The sequence below is a fragment of the Salvelinus sp. IW2-2015 genome, linkage group LG1, assembly GCF_002910315.2.
Source record: "Salvelinus sp. IW2-2015 linkage group LG1, ASM291031v2, whole genome shotgun sequence".
Taxonomy (NCBI): Eukaryota; Metazoa; Chordata; class Actinopteri; order Salmoniformes; family Salmonidae; genus Salvelinus; species Salvelinus sp. IW2-2015.
The window spans coordinates 21,642,515-21,645,558 of record NC_036838.1 but is presented as its reverse complement, the minus strand read 5'-3'; the positions used below and the strand labels follow the sequence as shown (position 1 = coordinate 21,645,558).

At 40.2% G+C, this 3,044-nt stretch overlaps 1 protein-coding gene across 1 annotated transcript; it reads right to left on the bottom strand.

Annotated features, from left to right (window-relative positions):
- Positions 1–715: 715 nt before the first annotated feature.
- Positions 716–2,802, bottom strand: cytl1 (cytokine like 1). The gene is made up of 4 exons (XM_023985556.2): positions 2,545–2,802; positions 2,412–2,456; positions 1,895–2,041; positions 716–1,522 (listed from the first exon to the last, which is right to left on the bottom strand). Exons 1-4 carry the CDS (start codon positions 2,683–2,685, stop codon positions 1,418–1,420), a joined length of 438 nt encoding a protein of 145 aa, XP_023841324.1. The 5' UTR covers positions 2,686–2,802; the 3' UTR covers positions 716–1,417.
- Between the last annotated feature and the right edge of the window lie 242 nt (positions 2,803–3,044).

The window sequence follows — 3,044 nt, the reverse complement described above, 5'->3', positions numbered from 1 at the left end:
TGATCTTGGTCACATAAATGCAGTCTTGATCTGGGATTCAATACACAGTGTCTGGGCCTGGGTTGGCACCCGATGTCTTGGTCTGTTGATCATGGTCAAGCCCATGGTTTGTGTAGTCTTTCAAGTCACGTGGTCAAGATACACCAGTGAGTGCCATCTCTTGTAAGAGTGGCAACTTAAAATTGCCAGGGAACCTTGTTTTTTCAATATGGTTGCTTATTTTTCAGACATTTTAAAGGGGCTGGTCTTAGTCTTGTTTTTTTCACATTTGAACTGTCTTTATCTCATCAAGAAGTTGTGTTTGGGTCTGTAGAGTGTTGACTCCATTTTGTGAGAAACTGTGACTTTGTCTGAATCTTAACAGTCTTGAGAAACATTGTCCGATTCTCAAAACAACCAATATTTAAAGGCAAGCACAAGGGATAAAGTTGAATCATACCAGTGAATGGTTAAGGTAAGGGTTAGGGGGTTAGGATAATGTAAAAAACAAAAACACACCTGGATTGGAACTGCCACTGCCAATCACAGATTACCAGTCCTGCATGTTACGCCCACTGCCACCCCCAGCCAACATCCTTGCACGGCATTTCCTGTTTTCCCTCACAATGCGAATTCAATGTCAAAACTCACTCGACTGTCTTGCAATATTAAAAGAAAATCAATTGCATTTGTGCTTGCTGCTCACACACCACATTTGAAAACTCACAGGCACCAAAAAGAGATATAGTTGTTTTATTACATACATATAAGTAATACACTACACAAACGTATATTGTACCAATTACATAGAAAACGCGATAATGATGAAGGTTAGCCGACATCAAAACAAGATACATAACTAAAGGTTAAAGAGTAGGCCTATTCATACAATCAAACAACAAGCATGAGGTAATCATTATTTTCTCAGGGGTGTACAGGCTGGGAACTGGGTATGTGTAAGCCTTAAGACAGCTTAGTAGTACGAAGGGTTATGGAAACATACAACATATTTGGATAAATTAGGCATTCCCTTTCGAACAGTATGGTAAGTAAGCAGCGGTAAGCYAGGCTCACAAACATTTCTTATTGGTTTATTATTTTAAGGGTTTCATTGGAATGGCTGGTATTCAGCAAATTTCCTGTGGAAAGTCCTCCACCACTTGGTGTAATGTAACCAGACACATGCCATCTAACATGAGACTTCACCAATAACATCAACTCTGTAGGCCACCACTACATTGGTTAGAAAATAAACAGCGTTGGCATGTTTTTCCACTAGAGTTGTGTGTTGTGTGTGATGGTATGTGTGTGTGATTTTGAGTGAAACAGGGTTTACATACCCTCACACTTCCATTCCTGTGTGTGAGTGTGTGTGTGTGTGTGTGAGATGTGCGCTGTTCGCACATGTGAGCGTGTGTGTGTTTGTCTCTGGATGGGCTCATCTCTTCTCTTCCACCAGCAGCTGGAGCCTGTCCTCTCCGTAGCGAGGGTTACTCTGTCCAGTCTCAATGGCCTCACAGTCATCTGTGAAATACACTAGGTCCTGTGGGGAGGTCAAACAGTCAGACCTAGGCATACACAACATCTTCAGCTGCAGCATGCGGGTGAAAGGTTGAGCAAAACTGACGAAACGTCGGCAGACATTAAACTAAATGAGCAGAAGTAATCATGTTATCTTTTATATTGAACTGAACTCTGGGCTGTAATTCCCTAGCTTGGTTCCAGAAAGGCCATCTCGTCAACTCATGTCATTGTCATTATAAGGGTTGGCATGGCAGAACAGATCTGGAAACAGGCTGGTCATTTCCTGCACCACATACAGAATAGGCTATGACAGATTTGTTTTATTTTAATAATATTCTGGCTATGAGAGACCGCATGGTTCATTCTTCTGCATAGCTAAGCACACACATACCCGATAACAGATTCTGTTGATAATCGTGTACAGGTTGTTGACTTTGCGCTTCAACAACACGATCCTGGGTCGCTCTCTGCAGTACTGTGTGGGAAGGTTCTCCACAACGTAGAGGAAGTCACGGAGCTTGGTCACGATGCACGAATTCTACAGGGAAATAACAAAGACATTGTATAACCTATAGCTAAATTAATATTATAATATATTGATTCAAAAGTTACACAGAAACAGTTTCAGATACTGGTGTACAACAACTGGTTTATATTATTTTAAATTGATTGGCAAGTTATATTTTTCTGCTTTGATATKGGCATCCAATCACATTATGGAATGCATGCATCTTCTAATCTACATCAACCATGCATATTGCATCACCAACACATTACAGTTAATGCAAAATAACCCAATGAGACGTCAAATCAGATTCTGGTTCCCTCTGTCGACCTTTTCTTCAATACTGGTATGACGTCTGAGAATCAATCTTTTGTTCAGATAAATTACATGGTGTTAAACTTACGTGCACATCCAGAAACATTTTGGGCAGAATCTCCACGCAGGTTTTCTACGGAATAAAACGTTTAAATTAGAAAATATTTGGATACATAAGAAAATAACTGTTTTTATCAAAAAATGAAATTGAAATAGCTCACCGTGAGATGATAATTGTGCAGTTTTTCCAAAAGGTCCATTATTTCCTTGCTCAAGCCAAGRACTCGGGAATAGCATGTCGGTGGTGCACAATCTGCCAACCAAATAAAACTGAAGAAACACAACAAAGGTGCGAGTCTCATCTTTCTACCCGTTGTTGCTTCGGTTAAAAAAAGGCTTCTTCTGTAGAGGCAARTACGATTGGGCTTTACAAAACGAGTGTGTTCTTCGTCGAGCAACTTCGCAGTTTGTAGTTGGGAGAGACAAAAAAAAAGAGATGATGACGTCGAAGATCCACTAAGCGCAACATAACTGGAAATGAAACTTCTTACGCGCTCCTATGCATTTTGCAAACGTGAAATTTCTTCCAGCTATCAACATCCTTCAGGATGACAACAAAGTGTATCATCCCATGCTGTAACAATCCACATGTCACTATCAACATTTATTTAAGCACATGTTGGCAGTGGTGYAAAAAGTACCCAATTGTCATACTTAAGTA